The 18,275-nt window shown below is 37.4% G+C and overlaps 1 protein-coding gene and 1 long non-coding RNA gene across 2 annotated transcripts; one reads left to right on the top strand and one right to left on the bottom strand.

The window, feature by feature from the left end:
* Positions 1-3,704: 3,704 nt before the first annotated feature.
* rorb (RAR-related orphan receptor B) lies at positions 3,705-9,851 on the bottom strand. The gene is made up of 10 exons (XM_056244054.1): positions 9,750-9,851; positions 8,165-8,250; positions 7,736-7,877; positions 6,967-7,386; positions 6,656-6,777; positions 5,566-5,698; positions 5,356-5,463; positions 5,109-5,219; positions 4,827-4,939; positions 3,705-4,712 (listed from the first exon to the last, which is right to left on the bottom strand). Exons 1-10 carry the CDS (start codon positions 9,766-9,768, stop codon positions 4,554-4,556), a joined length of 1,413 nt encoding a protein of 470 aa, XP_056100029.1. The 5' UTR covers positions 9,769-9,851; the 3' UTR covers positions 3,705-4,553.
* LOC130078521 (uncharacterized) lies at positions 8,094-10,024 on the top strand. Its single transcript, XR_008805934.1, has 2 exons — positions 8,094-8,232; positions 9,775-10,024. It is a non-coding gene; the product is annotated as an uncharacterized LOC130078521 (long non-coding RNA).
* Positions 10,025-18,275: the final 8,251 nt, after the last annotated feature.

The raw sequence follows: 18,275 nt of genomic DNA, 5'->3' as shown, positions 1-18,275 counted from the left end.
CCTATGAATCAAGTCTAGCCAACCATGCAGTCCTAGAACTGGGCCTGTCCATGAGTGCAAAATATAATTCAGTATTTATAATTTGTTTTACAAATAATAATACTAATAATAATCTAAACATCCTTAAAACAAGATATATTTATTTATTTATTGCAATATAATAAGATCATTATATTGTTTTAAGGATGTTTCGATAATTTTACTGGAACACAAGAAATGAAGACAAGATTGCATCCATAAAATGTTCTTTATTTTTTTTTATCCCACAAAGAAATGTCTACAAAAGCCATAAAATATAGAATTTAACAAAAAATCACTTAAGTCCTTCGCTTAGTATATACAACATGGAGGAGACACTTTAAGGTCTTGATTAATCAGTACTTTTGCATGTCCATTCCACAATGCTTGCACCTCAAGCTCTCCCCCCCCACCTCAACTCATATTCATTCAGACATATTCATTCACTCACACAAAGTGCTATTCACCCTTAACTTATATAATATTTTACAATCCAACTCACATTTATACATACACACATATGCACACACTCACACCGTTGGCAAGTTAACAGAACCCCCCACCCTCCCATGCTACATGTGCTTTACTTGTATTGTGGACATGTGCTAAAGTTCTGTCAATCAGAGCCCGTTCTCCATGAACAACAAACAGTTGGTTGTCTGAATATTCACACTTGCATCTGAATTCCACTTTTTGATTGCTTCTCAAGTAAACAACTTGTACAGTAAAGCATCTACCCCGTATGCCATTCAGCTTCACTTCACACTAGCTATGGCACTTGAAAACAAAAATGTTTCGTTTACATATTTAGTACATAAAAAGATTTTGCACGCTAAGTACAGTCTTAAGGGTTTTGGTAACATATGCTACCTTTGTTTGTTGTTTGTTTAGTTTTGTTTTCATCCAGGGAGACATTCTGATTCATGAATTAACAAAAAAAAAAAGAAGAAGAATAAAAAAGAAATGAACGAAAGAAAACAAAATAGAAATGTGTAGTAGCCTATGCATCAGAACTTCAGTAGAATGTGTACTGTGGCCATCTGTGGCTGCACGGAACACATAGACATCTGTTATTTCTTTCATTTTAAAGGTAGGACTAGTTTATGCCTAGCTGATATATTCATTCGGAACTAGTCTTCAGCAAGGACCAAAACATTTAATGTAAGCATGCGCAGACGCGAGTCAACTTGGTCAACGCACGCACTGACACATTGATCTGGCGGCTGTAACAAGTCTCTAGGGGGAGATAAGAGTTACATTCAGGTAAGTTCAGTTGCCACAAACATACTTTAACTAACTGTAGCTCAGCCACGACAGTAATTGACCTAAAAGAGAACAGACCGCAATAGAATATATTTTCGCTAATTCGCGCCATAACGCCCCATGCGGTCAAGTAGAACTCGCGTCTGCGTTCACATTGCGTAGTGTATGTTTTGAACTAGTGCCCTTATATTATTTTACTCCTACACAATAAGAAATACTTTGTGCTTATGTCAGTGTGTGTGAGAACAGAATTAAGAGGGTGTGGTGTTTTCAGTCAACATCAACCCAGAAACATTCAGAATAAAAACGAGCCCGAAACCAACGCCCCCACCCCGCCCCTCGTTGCCCACCCCCTTTCAGCAACACATAAGAAAACACAAAAGCCCAAAGGTTTCATTATTATGAACCAGCATGCAAGAATAACTGAACAACAATAGGCTAATAATATTATAATAAAATAAAAATAATCTTAGAATGCAAAGATGACTGTAGTAAATGCTTCCAGTTATTGCTACAGTACCTAACAGTGTCGAACCTCATATAGATACAAATTCCTCTCGCCCTCATTTCACAGTCTAATACAAAAAGCCTTCATCATATGTTTGAAATGATTTCTGACTGAATCCATTTTTTGTAATGAGCATAGAAATAGATAGAGAGCAGCTTATTCATGCTCTGTATAAATAATCTAACTTACATAAAATCCATTTAATTTCAGGAGATGCTTAATAATTACATTACATTTTAATTTGGAGCTCAGGACTGGCACCATTGCTGGTACACTGCTGCACATTGATATTTACAGAGAGAGAGCTGTTTGCTGGGACGTGCAACAAGCGATGCAGTGTGGCAATCGAGCCTGTTTCACCCCTCACTGATGGGTACACGCTTTACACACACACCAAAGCCTTGTCTGGGTAGGTTTTGTATGTGAAGAAACCGCTGTGATTGTATTTAATTCCATAAAAATGTCCATATTTCTTTTAAAATAGTACTCTCTTTCTATTGAAAACATTAAAAGAGAAGTCCCTGAGATGGGTGCCAAGAAAAAATGCACCCGGAAATGATTGTCTTGAACAGGACACTAACATTGAAGGAATTGGAAACATTCCCTTGAAGTTGGGCTGAGAGCGTTTGGTTCAGTAGGATGACTTGAACAGGTAGTATGATTGCTTCTCAGCAGACAACATTTGTGCATGTATTTAATACCATGTATCTGTAGTTAGTAATCCTTCATACAGTAGTTAAGTGCTTTCAAATGCATTTCACAATATAAATGCATCGAGATGTACAAAAAATTCACTGATCGGTGTAACCGAATGTCCTAGCTTGTGTATTTGTTTTTGTTTTTTCTTTTGAAACTGACATATGGCTTTACATCCTGTACATGCCAAGAGAAGGGAAAAAGCGCTCTTAGTATCTCCACCTGGTGGTAAGAGATGGTACTTTATGAGATTTATGTTTGGACCAAAAGGGTCCAAACCCAAATTGCCCTTTCAGAATTCCTCCAATTGAACTACCAATCTTCCTACAGTAGCTGCATTTGTGGTTCTTTACTGCAATATGAGTACTCAAAGATGATTGTCATTATTACCACTTGCATTAAGCTTTTTTAAAGTCTTTTAACAGTGGATTACAGCAGTTTAAGGATGCTCAGTGTATTGAAACATCTCTGTGCTTAAGAATGACGGTTAATGGTGTCATATTTAAATCTGGTTTCCTAAAATTGATTCTTAACCCGTTAAATTCCAAGACAATCACCTAATCCGAATTATATTCCTTTTTTATTCACGATTAAGCAATCTTCTCCCCCAAAAATAAATAAAATAAATACATAAATAAATAAAAACATGAAAATTTTCCATTTATCCAGTAGGATCCTTTTTTTTTAGTAGAAATTCTATTTGATTATGATAAAATAGGATTAGTTCCAAATTATGATTAAAAATTCCAATGGAATTCCTGAAATAATGTCTTTGAATTGGACAATGCTCCAAATAATTGCTTAAATCCCATGATTGTTATCTTTGAATTTTTTTAAATCATTTTTAGATGTCTTCAGATATTCACCTTAAATCAAGTATTGCCAAACAGAAAATATTTTATCTAATGAATATGTAAATAAATTGATGTTCAAAATAAGGCTGAGTACTTTACAATTAGCATATGGTTAAGAATACCACAGACCCAGTCTGACCTGGGCACCTAATGACAGATTAGAAATTATTGCTCAAATCAGAGAATCTACTATAAAGGCAGCAGAAAAAAAGTTCAGTACACTTCATATCAGTGGCAGTAAATGATAGAGCTTATTTTGTACTAGCTATTTATGCCTTCACAGATAGAGGGCTGCAGCTTCACATACACGAGTGCTGTTTTATTTTTGGCAGTAAGAACAGCATTTTGAGGCATTAAGAGCAAACGGGATTATAGATTCGAAGTAGTTCTGAGGGCTTCCCATAATGTCACATTTGACTGGATTGTTTTTCAGCAGTTACAGAAACTGTTATTGCATCTATGACTGACAAGATGGTAATCAGCCATACAATTTTTGTAAAATATATATCTCTATATTTTCGTATGGAAAATAATCATTATCAATTATTTTTCCACTTCAAAAATCCTTAGTGGTAGGATTAATGTGGTGCTGTTTATACATATCTACATAGCCCAGACAAGGCTTTTAAACGTGACCAAACAAAGTTAGTCCCCCGTTAACCTTATACCAGTTTCAATTTCACATATTATGTACAGGTAAAACTACAAAACAAATACGAAAAATTACATTGACAAGGTACGGGCCTTTCAGGCCACCGTTGTTTTTAAATTATGACTAAAATATTAACAGAACAAAATGTAATACTGGAATACCGCTTTGTACTAAAGAAATTACTACATTATCATTTTTGAATGCACTCCCCACCTTCTCATTTCAATATAACAATATTTTATATAAAAAAGAGAGAAATCAAATTGAACAAATTAACTTACCCAATTTAAAGACAGCTTAAATTGTCCTAAAGTCTGTACATTTCTTGTCAAACTGAAGGCGCCTTTTGCTGCTGCCGCATATATACATTCTTATGACTGTACCGGTGAAATTGAGTTGTTTTTTTGAAGTGCAGAACATTCCTAGAGTTTGTTGTTGTTGTTGTGTGGCTCCAAAATCTGCGGATGCTGCGCCACGGTGTTCATCTTCTGCAACACCTTCCAGGGACAGCCTGTCGATTGTTAAATGAAAGACGTAGAAGTGTGTGGGTAAACGTGTCTGGTCATTTGGGCATGACACCAGCGGCATCAGGATTGAAAAGCTCCTTATAGAGAGGAGGAAAGAGCATGTTAACGGTCTCTGGGTGGAGCTGCTGGAAGGCCTGAAGCTCCTCCGTGTGGAGAGTGCACAGAGCCGACAGCGTAGGGATCCGGCTAATCAGCTGCGAAAACAAAGACGGGTACAGTGGAATAAAGGTCACATGCCTAAACATGATAAAACTGCATCTATTTAAGTTCCTGTCTGAACTGTGTCATGGTCACTTGAGACGTCCTACCTTGGCCAGGGCGTCCTCGTCCAGATGGTTCTTTTGCATGATGTGCTGCAGGGCAAAGTAGATTTTCTCTTGTAGCTTCTGCACTTTCCTGGGCTCCATTAACCAAGGCCGGTCTAGAAACGCAAGATAATTATATATAAATATCTGCTGGTGTGTGTGCTATGATATGTAGGTCAGGGTTAGGGTAAGTACTAAATCTGTTGATTTGACCACATTAATACTCAATGAACACATCTTTATGTTCCAACTAAGATACTTGTCAGTTTTGTAGTCAGGTCTGACCTGTAGAAATGAGCACCGCAGCAGAAAAAAGGGCGATCTCCTCTTCCGTTAACTGCAGTGAACACAAACTCTTGGCAAAGTCAAACACCGCACTGACCAGGTCGTCACAACCTGCAGAAGGTAAGTATGTTAGAATCCATGCTTAAATTATCACTAATAATTTACAAATTAACATGATGTTAAACTATATTTATAGCGTTTTCATTTTGTAATGCCGTTAATGATTGAGCATGGGGAATAGTTGTACCTAGAGCTTTAAATATCTGCATGCCTCCATATTTCCCCTCAAACAGAACCATGTTGTTGAGAGGGTTGAATGCCCGGCACATTCTGACCAGCACAACCTCCAGACAACCTGAGTTTGAGAGAAAAGTGTTAAGCATCACAAAATTTGTATTTACAGTACTACAGTCTTAATCAGTGTGTAATAGAGTATATATCATGGTCTGTTCTTTACCTGATTTCAGCAGCAATATCTGGTCGTTCTGGCAAAGCTCCATGAAGCCAGTGATGCGCTTAGCAAACTCGACCACATACTGAATGGCATGAGTTATCTGCATAGCACACTGCTGCCACAACACGTCCCGTGTCTGAAACACACACATAGGCCTCATAGGTAAGCTTGTCATCTGTTTTGTTCAGGAGAAATTATTACATGCTTCTGGGAAACTTTTTTTCTCTGTTAATAATTGCAGTAATCGCTAATTTTAAAGTAGACTCTTCATTTGATCAAAAATACAGTCATATTTTGAAATATTATTGTAATTTCAAACAACTCTTTTTTTTATTTTAGTATACCTTAAATGTAATTTATTCCCGTGATGGCAAAGCACATTTTTTTCAGTAATTTCTCCACTCTTCTGATTGGTGAGGTGAAAAAAAAATTAATGTAGACTGTTCTGCACTCTTCTGTATAAAAGCTAAATTAAACAAGTAGAGTACACTTTTACTCTTTAATTTAGTTTTAAAAAGTAATGATTGAAATTTTCAGTGCTCATCATGAAAAATCACAACAAAAAAGGCAGAATCTGTAGTTTCCCATTTATGACAGAGCACACAGAATACTGGAAATGTGATATCAGCAAATTGCTTTTGTGAGCTCTGCAATTCTCTCCCTGTATAGCGAATCTTCATAGGCACTATTTCAAAGGGCTTCTCGGTAATTACCCATAATCCATTTGACACAGGGAAATGAAGAGGGCTTGTAGTGCGTCTGGCACCCTCCCCTATTGTGCTTTGAGTGTTCGTTAGCTAAATCCGTTAGCTCTCTTGCTTTCTCTTTTTCTCCATATCAGTGGAAAAGCTGGATAGGATCAGCTCCAGGGGGCTGAGATACTCTAATGAACTCTGATCTCAAGCGTGCAATCTGACTATGAAGAGGGAACGAAGTACGAGCAAAGAGGACTGAAAGGGTGAGAGATGAGAGAGAGTCAGCACCAGGTGTAAAAGCGTGTAAATGAATGTACGACTGAGAACTAGGCGTTGTGAGGGGGAAGTATTTAGCATGTAAGCTGAGGTATTTGCTCATTGAGAGAGTGACCTCACACCTTGCTTTGGTACATCTTGACCTCTTCATAGGAGTGCGTCTGCCAGGCTAGCTGCTGAAGCTCTTCCGCTGTGTACTGACACGTCTCCAGGTGGGACTTTATGATGTTCTGTGCAATTCGGTCTGGTAAAGAGAAAAGCAGATGGGAATGACTGCAGTTGAGTTTTAAATACAGTGCAATGTAAGGGACATCAAATATTAGATCACGATTTCATGCAACCAAGGTAAATGTGTTTGCTAGAAATTGTCATACATCCATGAACCATGCAACTCGAGGGCCAAATTTCCAACTGGCTTTACTATTAGTCGTACCTAATTCCCCCATAGACACTCCAGGTGCTAGCTGGCTATCCTGATAGGAGCCGTAGGTGAAAAGGTTGGGAACAGGAGTGAGATCATATATGGGTTCCTGCTTGATCTGCTTCATTCCAGTCATGTCCAGTCCAGACTGATCCGGGCTGGCCTGTGTGGAGTCCATGCCATAGTAACCTCCAGGAGCGCCGTTCGTCTGACCCTTGGGCATGTCTATAATGTGACCATTGGCGTATGTCCCTCCAATTTCATGGTTGAGGGTGCTGAGGCCGTTGGTGAGACTGGAGGAGTAAACACGAGCGAGGGCCTCCGCTTCGCCCGTCTGCTGCTGCCGCTGCTCCTGCAGCCTCTGCTGGTGTTTTTGAACCTCTGCGTACAAGGAGTCTCTCTGTTTCTTGGACATGCGGCCAAACTTAACAGCTGATGGGGGAAGGCGAAAGAAAACAAATGAGATTAGTGCAGGTTTTAAAGCTATCAATAAGATCAATCCAGCTTGTCGACAAGCAGATTATTAGTATGTTTTTCTTTTAGAATGTTACAAGGTTCCTATGCAGTTTGGAAAAGTATGGAATTTCCAGGATGGAGAAGAATGGAAAAGCAGAGTATGGATATAATTGTGTTTCCAGACTATTGCCCCTATTCAATTTTCTAAAATATAAAAGAACTTAATTCTTTTGAATCTACAGAGAGGTTTGGAAAATTAGAGTCTGGAAAAGTATGGAATTTTGAAATGTAAAATGTGTAGGAACCCTGATGTGAAATCTCTCACCATCCCGGGACATGCCCAAAGCCAGGCACTTTTGGAGCCGACAGTGCTGGCAGCGGTTGCGGTTTGTTCGGTCAATTAGGCAGTTGCGCTGACGGGGACAGGAGTAGGAGGCGTTGTTCTGTTGACTGCGCCTAAAGAAACCCTACAGAGGGCACAACAACAACAATAGAAGATTTAGATATGTTACATGCAGAAAAATCATATCTACACTGTCTAAAACAAAAAAGAGTGGCAGAAATGATTACACTGGAAATGTATATTTTTTTATTTATGATGTTTTGCAACATCGACACTGTTACTGAACTTGAATCAATTCAACACTGAACTGACTTATTGACTGATTAATGTATATGTTTGCAGTGTAGGACCATTTGGAAAAGTCCATGGATGACTAACAAATGTACAGAAGAAAAGACATCTTTCACTGACCTTACAGCCTTCACATGTGATGACTCCATAGTGGATGCCTGATGACTTGTCTCCACAGATTTTGCATGGTATGACTTCAATTTGGGCTAAAAAATAGACAAAAATGAACAAACAAAAAAATACAGTTACATTACTATATGCCTTTGTTCCTGTGATAAAGACTGTACATCAGGGCTCCTCTCTTGACCACCATCATTCTAAGAGTGATCACTTTTAAAGTGGACAGGGATGTGCCTTTTACATTTTTGTCAAGACACTTTGACATTTTGTAATCTGTGGTTCTTGGAAGAGAGAAAGAAAAACATGAAAGGCCATTCAAAGTCTAGTATTCTCTCAGGTTTACCAGTAAACCAGAATGGATTCTCAGTTGTGCTTTTGTCACCTCTTCTTCTATTATCCATTTTAAGCATAGTGTTTGAGAGATTGCCTTTATGAAAAACCTTGCACTTGTACAAGGAAAAGGCTGGAGCAAGCTACAGTGCACACTGAATTACGTAATCAGAACATGGCAAGTTGTTTAATGAGGAACCAAATACAAATACATGGCCGTGAGGCTCAGCTCCAACCTTTCCATCGCTTGCCCGTGTGACTAGGAAATGTAAAAGAAAAGATAAAAGGAGACAGAAAACCTTTAAGAGAGAGAAAGAGCAAGGGAGATGAACACAGAGAGAGGAACCCATCTCCCTGCTGAGACGGCACACTCACAATAAAGAGATTAGCCACCCAATCTAATCCTAAATTATTTCTACACATGCTTGTTCCCCTGGTCTCAACTGGCTTATCTGATGCAGCAATTCTCAATTAATCTTTCTTGCACTCAAAAGCAAATTCACATCTGCCTATAATGACAAAAAATTGACAAAAAAGAACGAATGTTATATTTCTCGTCCACTCCAATCTCGGTCATGTTATTCTTGTACATTTGCATTTATATATATACACATATCTATATATATTTTCCCCCTTTATGAACTCCCAATAAGTATAAGCACCTAGCTAAATGAAACAAATACATTGCAACAGCAGTCTCAGATGCAATTCTGATATGGTTTAGAAGTAGAGACCACTACAATGCGAGTTCCATGCCAGATCCATCACTGCGTGCATTAATATAACTCACCAAAAATGATCACAATATTAATAATGTCAATAATAAGTAGTTTGAGCTGAGATTTAATAACTGCAGTATTAGTTTACACACATTTTTGCTTTAGATTAAATCAGTTCAGCATAGAAAAGATCTGCATCTGAGCTATGATTCTAGATCAAAATGATAACATTTCTTCCTCACTTGCGAGTTGTTTAGTTCCGTCTCTGCATTACAGTTTACAGGAAACTGAATCATTAAGACGATACATAAAACAAAATGAAACAATAAGATATTGTTTTTGGAAATCAAAAAGTTACTAAATACACAAAACACAAAGGCTATTTTTGTTACCTGCCAAAATCATTTTTAAGAGTAGCAAGTTGCTTTAAATAGAAGTGCTAAATGAAATGTTACTGTACTTGCTTAAACTGTGAAGTGAACGTATTAAACTGCAAAACAAACTAAGACCTTTTTAAACCTGAAATGTTGTCTTACCTACAACATCTGTCTTCATTTTTAGACAGAAGCACTGTTGACGCAAACACACACCTGACTTGAGACCGCAGTATGAAGCTCAGAGGTTTGGAAGTGTGAGTGCATATCTAGTTATGTGTGTGTGTGTGCGCGCTGCTAATCTGACTGTGAGAATATAACTCAGAGAGACTGACTAGTCTATGTATTACATGTTGGCCAGTTTGTATCTTGTATTCATACTGTGAATAATATACACGTTTCATGACTGAATATGTACTTTTGTGCAAAATATATTTCACATACGAAAATGTTATGTTTGTTGTAAAGGTACAATGAGCAATGTAATGGGATTAACACACACATACACGTTAACTAGTCTGGGCTATAGTAGCTCTAACTGTCTCAGTCAAGCCCACTAGTTTTAAGCCATAGTGTCTCTGGGTTTGGTGGTTATGGGGGTGGGTGTTTGCCCCCAATGACCCTCAGCTACAGGAAGCACACACAAGGTCGTTTCCATGGCAATGTCACCTTGAGTTTACCTCTCTGTATGAAAATTGGAGCAGTATTGACAACTGTAGCTAGATTTTTTACAAGGAAAAAAAATACTAGGAGGAACATTTTAGTGTTCTACTGGGATAGGTTAAAGCGGATGGATGCAAAATATTAAAACAAATGTTAAAAACTTGTAAATGTTTTGAAATGTCTTATTTTTTTGGCAAATTTTTTTATGTCCTTTATTTATATGAAACATCTAATCTTTAATATTTATATCTAATATTTTATTTTATTTTACAGTACAATAGTATATTACGAAAGTAATCTATTTTTATCAAACATTTCATTTTGATGAATTATGCAGCCATAGACCTAAGGTAAAAAATTATTCAAATTTATTGTCATTTAAATTTTTTATTTTAATGCCTTTTTTTGGCAAATTGTTTTATTACATTTTACTATTTTTACTCACCGATAGATAGATAGATAGATAGATAGATAGATAGATAGATAGATAGATGGCAAATTAAAGAAATATTCCTTACTGTTCCAATTTCACATAGACGTCCTTTACCTGCTTTGCATCAAAACTGAAACAATTCTGCTTAATAGTAACTTATGAATGCTCCCGAGTGTTTTAATTTGACTCCATTACAGACTGAGTATGTACACTTTAAGGGCTCTTCAGATAGATCAGTTACACTGTTATCACTGCATTTCATCTTGAGGCGCTAATACTATCATCTGCAGGGACTGTGGTTCACATTAAAACATGTGAAAATAGTTTTTCAAAAAGAAAAAGTAGCACACCCTGTCCTTGCTTTTAAGGTCATTGCAATACAGCATGATGTTTTATGGCCTGGTACTTAAATCTTCAGGCTTTGTGTGTGGTAACGAGGACTGTGAGTTCTGTGTGATTGGCCCCAGACTCAGAACACTGGACCGGTTCCTCTCATGACCCACTTTGACCAGTGCCAGAGCCAAACTGGGTCAAACAAGCACAGAGACTTGAACCTGTTGTGAATGCAATCAGACACAAAACGGTGTTATAAAATAGTTGTTTAACTTTAAATTGCACACGACAGACATCGAGTTATTTATAGCCCGTTAAAAGCAGGGCGCTGGATCGCTTGGCCATGGCAGTATTGACCACCGATAAAATATGCCATGCTGCCCGTGTTAATGTTGTGTTAGTTTAGTTACTATTATCAAGTCAAAATTTGGATCTGCATGCTAGCTAAACGAATGATTTACAGATGAAAGTTGAGAAATATTCAGTTAATGTGTGTTTAAACGTTTTGTGTGTTGCATATGACAGTGTTTTGGTCTGAATGAATATATTGGATGAGTCTGTGTGAGAATGGCCACAGGGCCTGTGTGTGTAGACCTGTCATATGAAATAAGGAGACGTCCGTGTCTGTGTCACTGTTGCCAGGACGACCACAGCCTCCCTGGGTTTATGGGTAGGAGGCCTGTATAGTCTGCCTGTCAGAGCAATCATCCACACCACCATGACATTCCAACAGGACATGATGTCATCGCCATCCCTACCAATACAGCAATGCTGCACATTTGTCATTGTGGTACCTATACAGATTTTACTTCCTTAAAGGATTAAAAACCTTAAAGGACGAGATGAAATATGTAAATAGAAAAACCTAGAGGGATGTTAGCGCCGGATTTAACTACCTCTTTAAATGTTAACATCTTGGTGTTGCTAAAACCATTACAGATTTGCAAATTCGTTTTCTATTTATCTACACCAAGATGCGTGCGTTTTGCATCTGTCAAAATGCATCATTGCTGAACCAAGGAATCAGAATTAGTGTACACACGTTATATATTCATGACCAACGCTATTATTTAAAGAAAAAGAAAAACTAAGCTTGTGGTTGTTCTTGTAGGCTGCTAGGCTCCTTGCACCTGTCCGCGGTTACGCATAAGGGTTAGGCCTATCAGAGGGTTACGTAAGAGAGGGAGTGCAGCGCTGGCGATTCCATGGTTAAGAGGAGCTCAGCCCTGCAGGCTTAGCCGAGGACAGACAGGAGCTGGCGAATACCGCACACATGCTAGTCTCACAGTCAGCGACAGCAGCTTAGCACACTCAAGTTACTGAGTTGGAACTAAAAGATTCATAAGGAGAAAGTGTTTTGTGTGTATATTGCATCAATGATGTTGCTATACACTGTACATCTGAAAAATGAATGTTCTGTCATTATTTACTCACCCTCATATATATATATATATATGAAAGCAAATAGACAGTGTGGCAGCAACAAAAAAAGTACCATAAACAAGTTCATATGACTCATGTGCTATATTCCAAGTCTTTTAAAGCCATCTAATAACGTTTGTGTGATTAAAAAGTTTAAGCGAAATTAGTCTTTATTCAATCTTCTGTTCTTATAATTCTTTTTATGGCTTCAAATGGCTTGAAATCTAATATATAAATCATTTAAAGAACTTGTATGATACATTTTTTTTTTTTTTTAAAGATCTTGTATGATACATTGGTGTGTTTTTTTTTGCCATTGTGGAGCTTAACAACATTATTCACAACCGTATTCACTCATTACACTCTTAAAAAAAGGTTCTTTATTGGCATTGATGGTTCCATAAAAAACCTTTGATCACACTTTAGATTATAATTCAATTCTCACAATTAACTAACTAACTATGACTTTTGCCACATTAACCCCCTAATTACTGCTTATTAATAGTCAGTAAGGTAGTTGTTAAGTTTAGGTATTGGGTAAGTACTAAGTATAAGTACTAATAAACAGGCAATATCCTAGTAATATGCATGCTAATAAGCAGCTAGTTAATATGGAGAACACTTAAACGAAAGTGTTACAGAACCTTTAATATCCATGGAACCTTTCCATTAATTTAAAATGTAAATAAAATGTTCTTCACAATAATAACGGAAAGGTTCTTTTGGCAACCAATGGCATCACTGCAAAAAAAAAAAAATATATATATATATTGGAACCTTTATTTTTAAGAGTGTATATGGAGAAGAGTGGCCAAGATGTTCTTTAATATTTAATTTTTTACTGTATATGTTTAACAGAAGCAAGTAAGTCATGTTTGTAACAACAGTAGGGTATTTTTGTAATTCTAAGCGAATTATTACTTTAATTTAACACACACGCACGCGCACGCACACACACACACACACACACACACACACACACACACACACGCACACACACACACACACACACACACACACACACACACACACACACACACACACACACACACACACACACACACACACACACACACACACACACACACACACACACACACACACACACACGTGGATTGTATAATTGATTCCTAATGATATGAAGCTCTTTTCTGTCCCAAGAGTAGTTCCCTCTCTCTCTAAATAGTTCTTTAATTAGCTTCATTAAAGTGGATACGAGTACCCCTGCAACTTAATTTATCATCACGCATGCACACCCATACACGCTGGAGAACACTGATAAATATTTGCTGTCGATACCAGCTGTCTGGGTGACAGATGTGTACCAAGACAGCCAACAATGCAATCATTTTGTAATTCATAATTTAAATGATAATACCATCACTTGAAAATGATAAAGTGATAGAAATGTAACAGTATTGTACCAACAGCTTCCTTCTGATTTCTGCCTGTGCGTGTTACACTATTTTTGTGTATTAGTTTGACGAGATGATGATCTTATTTATCAGTTGCCTCAAATGATATCCGCAAACCTTGTTTGCAGCATTCCTTCAGGTGAATATGCTGATAATGTCACCGTCTTTTAATTTTAGCCTGCAGATGGAAGGCCATTTGAAGTCTTTGTTGTAAATCTTGCCTGTATGCATATGATAAGATGTTGTTTTGTCATTTGGCATCTGGCCCAATGATATTCCAAAGCCTTTTTGGGATATGCTAAACAGTGGTACTAATACATTGTGTAGGTGGGAGATTATCTTCAGCTCTCACACTTGTGAGCATGTCAACAATCCACGTCTCTTTAATACAGACGTGGACGCAATGTAAAAAATTAGAGGACGCAGTCATACTCAGAATGCCTGAGATTGTCCATTGCAGACAAATGTGCATGTGTTTTTGAAGGTTTAGGGGTGAGCTGGGGTGAGAGGGTAGCTGTAACGGCAGCTTGTCACCATTAGGTGGCACATTGTCCAGATTGACAGAGGCCTTGGGGGAAGTGGTTGCAGAGGGGCAGCCTGCGACAGCATGTGGTGTTCATCCATGTTTTACATCATTTCCTTCAGGGAAGGACTCTGAGATGAAGGCCCTGGGCACTTAGATACTAAACAGCTTTCACTGTCAGCAACATTAGCATTCTGATTTTAACATTGATCCCACTGTGTATTGCTAAGAAAATAATTAGGACAATTCCACAGGGAAATAGAAGAGATATTCCACCCAGTGCTTTAAAATATTCAGATATATGTATCTGACCTCCTGCAATATCATTACTTAAATATCACTTATAAAGTCTTCAAGTTTGCAAGAGATCAGCTTCTGTACATGCAGCATAACAATCCAAACTTCCCAATCCATCCGTATGAAACCCCTACAGCATAACTAATCTTCCGGGCAGTCTCGTGGCTCATTGATATAATCCTTGATGAAATCCTTAGCATTTGGGTTCTTGTAAATCATGTAAATGAGCTAATAATTAGCGGATATTGTTGTGAAACCCGGGATTGTTTAATATTCCATCAGAATGCAATTCCTCTGCATCTCCTTGATTAGCAAAAAAAAAACCTGTCCTGTTATTCTGCTACTTTTTCAGTCCCAGCACATCTGTTTAACATGTTGACATTTATTCAAATGAATTTATATGGCTATATGCTAACATATACTAATTAAGTTAAATTTCAGGCCATTTTGGTGAAGCCATCCGTGCCACCTGCTTGCACTAGATCTTTTTAGTCTGCTGTGTAAATCTTTGTATGATAGTACAGGCTAAGGCTAACCTTATCACTGACCTCTCAGCTTCAGATGGCCCTCTGACACCTTCATTTATGTTATGTCAAACAAAGACGGTTTCATTATGGGTAATAATACCCGTACCCCCATTCATTATTATAGTTAACCGGAACTAAAACCATCCGTGTTAGCAGGATCCCAGGGCATGCTCCCTCATGATATTTATTTGTTTGTTTATTTATTTATTTATTTCTTGTTGCAAAATGGAAAAAAGTAATAGCCTGGTAAACAATTAGAACACTTGTTTAGGATATATAATGTTTTTTATATTATTTAAGCACCTGGAACAGTTTGACATAAATTTCTACTTCAAAGTGCCATGGGAAGTCAAACTAACTTTACTTAATATTTTCTTATATTGAAATTGTTTATGTGATGTTTTCTCCTCTTTTCATCAGTTTTTTTAGTTTATGTAGCTGTTTCAGATTACGTTTGACTTTCTCCATAGCGTTTTAAAGTTGTAAATTCTCAATAGAATTCAAATGGGTCACAATACGAGAAGCTCGCACAAATCTTATCACACTTTTGGAGCGCGCTGTTAAACGTACGCACACGATACAGTGATTAACGCACCACTCATCTAAATAAACCGGGCTTCAGTGATATTGTGCTTGGTCTGTTCAGCTCAGACGGGAACTTAACTCTTATAAAGTTAAGAGTTAACTTTATAAGTTAACTCTTAACCCCCCCCCCCCCCCCCCCACCCCCCCCCCCCCCCCCCGCTCCCATGTGCCAAGGCAACATTTCTCATTTCATTTAACTTGATATACTAAAATAACTAAACCTGAAATAAAAATGTATAAATACTTTATTGTAATAATTTTAAACATAATTAAAAATGTCAAAACACTACAAAATAACAAAAAGTTTAATATTAAAATTGAAAACAAATACAAAATATAAATAAAAACTATAATAGTATCTCAATTATACTAAAATGATATAGTGACCCCGCTACATTGGCTGTCTTTGCATCTTCATACACGTGTGAATGAAAGAGTAAGACAGTTAGAAAGTGCTCTCTACTGTGTGTGCAACATTCCCAAATCATCTTGCTCCGCCACAGTGTGTGACAGAGTTTGCTGGGATTATTTCTCTGATAAGTATTTGTTGAAGAGGCTGCAGGCATTTCCCCATTGGCTTGTCATCAGCTGTGCCAGACTCAGGCATCTTTGATCTGAGATGTGATTGGCCGCCTCAATGAGGCTACAGAAGGGGACACGCTGGCATCCATCCAACATTTGAACCATATAAAACAACATATATCTGAACCTACAGAACTCTATACTACATACTCTGCGTGTTTAACCAATCAATGTATGCTACAATACTGAATTTCATTATTGCAGTTAGTTACAGAAAGTATTAAGATACCAGTAAAACTACTCCACTGAAAGAAGTCTCTTATGCTCACCGGGGCTGGATGTATTTGATTAATAATACAGTAAAAACAACTGTTATAAAATTCAGCATCACATATGATTCTAATATGCTGATTTGGCTGACTTCTTATCAATGTTAAAAAGAGTTGTTCTGCTTAATATTTGTGTGGCAACCGCAATACTTTTTTTTCACTGTATGAAATAAAATGCTGAAAAAGTTGAATTGAATCTATGTGTACAAACACATCTGTGTATGTATGAATTAGTAGTGCATTTAACCAAAATTTGTGTTTTTAGCATTTTGACATCTCAGCTTCCACTAAACAACTTTGCACACAGGTTCGCCAATATTATATATATATATATATTGCTATATATATATATATATATATATATAAAAATTGTAAATTAATTTTTTTTTAATTCTCTCTTTCTTACACATTGCGTGTAAACGTTATTTTGTTGTTACCCTATTCACCTGTTGTGTCTCCCTAAGAGGTGAAAAGCACATACAAATATACAGTGTGATACAGCAGTCAAGAAGGAACACCTACTGTACTAGCAAACAGTACAGAGACTCTGTGACCACCCGAGATTTTATCGCTGTCGGTGTGAACAGCTGTATCTTTTATCTCAGAAAATGTAAATTGCTGAAGAACTGAATTGCTGGAAGAAAAAAAGAAACAGAATTAAGAAACTGCATGGAAGTCAGTTCTGATCATGTGAGTGTAAACGTTTACTAGCCACAAAAGGACTGGTGCTCCATAAGTCTGACCTTTATGACCTGCCTGGCCTCCACCAACACAAACTCATTGACCTCATCAACCTTTGAACTTTCCTTTTAGACACTTTTTTGTGTGTGTGTGTGTGTGTGTGTGTGTGTGTGTGTGTGTGTGTGTGTGTGTGTGTGTGTGTGTGTGTGTGTGTGTGTGTGTGTGTGTGTGTGTGTGTAAACTGTTAAAGTGGGTTAGTAAGTCACTCAGCCTAAGGGTAGAATAGCCGTGTCATATCTGGGTGTTTGGACAGTGTCCTCTCTCACTCTTCAGAATTACATAATCCTACATGATTGGTAAAAGGAAGTATATGGATGCTCTGTAATGCAGAAGAGATTACTTTAGATAAGGAGCTATAAATTGAATGAATCAGAAACAATACACTGTAAAAAATGTTTTGTTGTATACCTTAAAGAAAAATGCTTAATGTGGCATTCTTTAAAGCAACAGGTGTTATATTCAAAAAATGTTTTAATATGATCAGTGTTGAAAATAGAAAAAGTAATATTCCCTCTCAAATTAGAATATCAATATTTGATAAAACTCATGGTAATTCTTGATTGCCACCCGTAGCTGACATGCCTCTGATTATTGCCTTTTTAAAATGTCTGTACATATATATTTATTGGTTTATGGCATTTTTGTAACATATTACATGCTATGGAAAAGGCCATGTCAGCAGCTAAATATAGATTTATAGTTATAAATTGCCCTGATAATCATCAAAATGCCTGTTCTCTAAATGTTGGTATCTCGTACTAGTGTGTGTGTGTGTGTGTGTGTGTTCTGAATGCCTCTTTACGGCTTCCCTCTCAGGACGGGATGGTAATAGCTTGCCTTAGGCCACAATTTAATTCCATGTAACAAGGTCCTTCCCCAAAGTGGCCCCAGGAGCCCC

This window comes from Rhinichthys klamathensis, unplaced genomic scaffold, assembly GCF_029890125.1.
Source record: "Rhinichthys klamathensis goyatoka isolate OS25496 unplaced genomic scaffold, OSU_Roscu_1.1 h1tg000899l_1, whole genome shotgun sequence".
Classification (NCBI taxonomy): domain Eukaryota; kingdom Metazoa; phylum Chordata; class Actinopteri; order Cypriniformes; family Leuciscidae; genus Rhinichthys; species Rhinichthys klamathensis.
This window is presented reverse-complemented; position numbering and strand designations above follow the sequence as displayed.